The sequence below is a fragment of the Eimeria mitis genome, genomic scaffold (genome assembly GCF_000499745.2).
Source record: "Eimeria mitis Houghton genomic scaffold, Emh_scaff14990, whole genome shotgun sequence".
NCBI classification, from domain to species: domain Eukaryota; phylum Apicomplexa; class Conoidasida; order Eucoccidiorida; family Eimeriidae; genus Eimeria; species Eimeria mitis.
The window spans coordinates 1-570 of record NW_024014373.1 but is presented as its reverse complement, the minus strand read 5'-3'; the positions used below and the strand labels follow the sequence as shown (position 1 = coordinate 570).

General features: G+C 62.8%; 1 protein-coding gene across 1 annotated transcript; it reads left to right on the top strand.

The window, feature by feature from the left end:
- Positions 1–119: 119 nt before the first annotated feature.
- Positions 120–543, top strand: EMH_0000790 (uncharacterized protein; the record flags this gene model as incomplete). The annotated part of the gene is made up of 2 exons (XM_038022302.1): positions 120–442; positions 534–543. 2 exons carry the CDS (start codon positions 120–122, stop codon positions 541–543), a joined length of 333 nt encoding a protein of 110 aa, XP_037878156.1.
- Between the last annotated feature and the right edge of the window lie 27 nt (positions 544–570).

The window sequence follows — 570 nt, the reverse complement described above, 5'->3', positions numbered from 1 at the left end:
GTGGCAGCGGTGGGAGCTCAAGCTACCAGGGGCCCCTGACGGGTCAGGGGGGCTCCGGCGGGAACACAGGGTTAAGCTCCGGGGGCCCCCCGGCAGAGGGCGCAGGGGGAGAGGAGGTAATGCCGGGGCCCCTCCCATCCTCCAGCCACTCGAAATTCTTACAGCTGCACAAGGGGGCCCCCAGGCCCCCCACCGCCAGCTTCACTGGTACCTCTTCTGCTTCATCTACTGCTCCCACAGTCACCAGCACCACCACAACTGCAGCATCAGCAGCAGCAGCAGGAGCAGGATTTGATCCTGCAGCAGATGCATCCGCAGGAGCAGCAGCAGCAGCAGCAGCAGCAGCAGCAGAACGAGCACCTGATGTCTCTGGTGTTGCTTCAGAAATGATGAGGGCCCAACCCGTTGATCCTTATGCTTTCGGCATGGGGGGCGATCCCGGGTTCGATCCCGGGTTCGATCCCAACACCCTCGACACTGCAGCAGCTGGGGGGCCCTCAAAAGGGTCCTCTTTATTTAAGGGGTTTGTACAGGGGGCCCTAGGCATGGAGGATACAGGGGAGGAGGGGG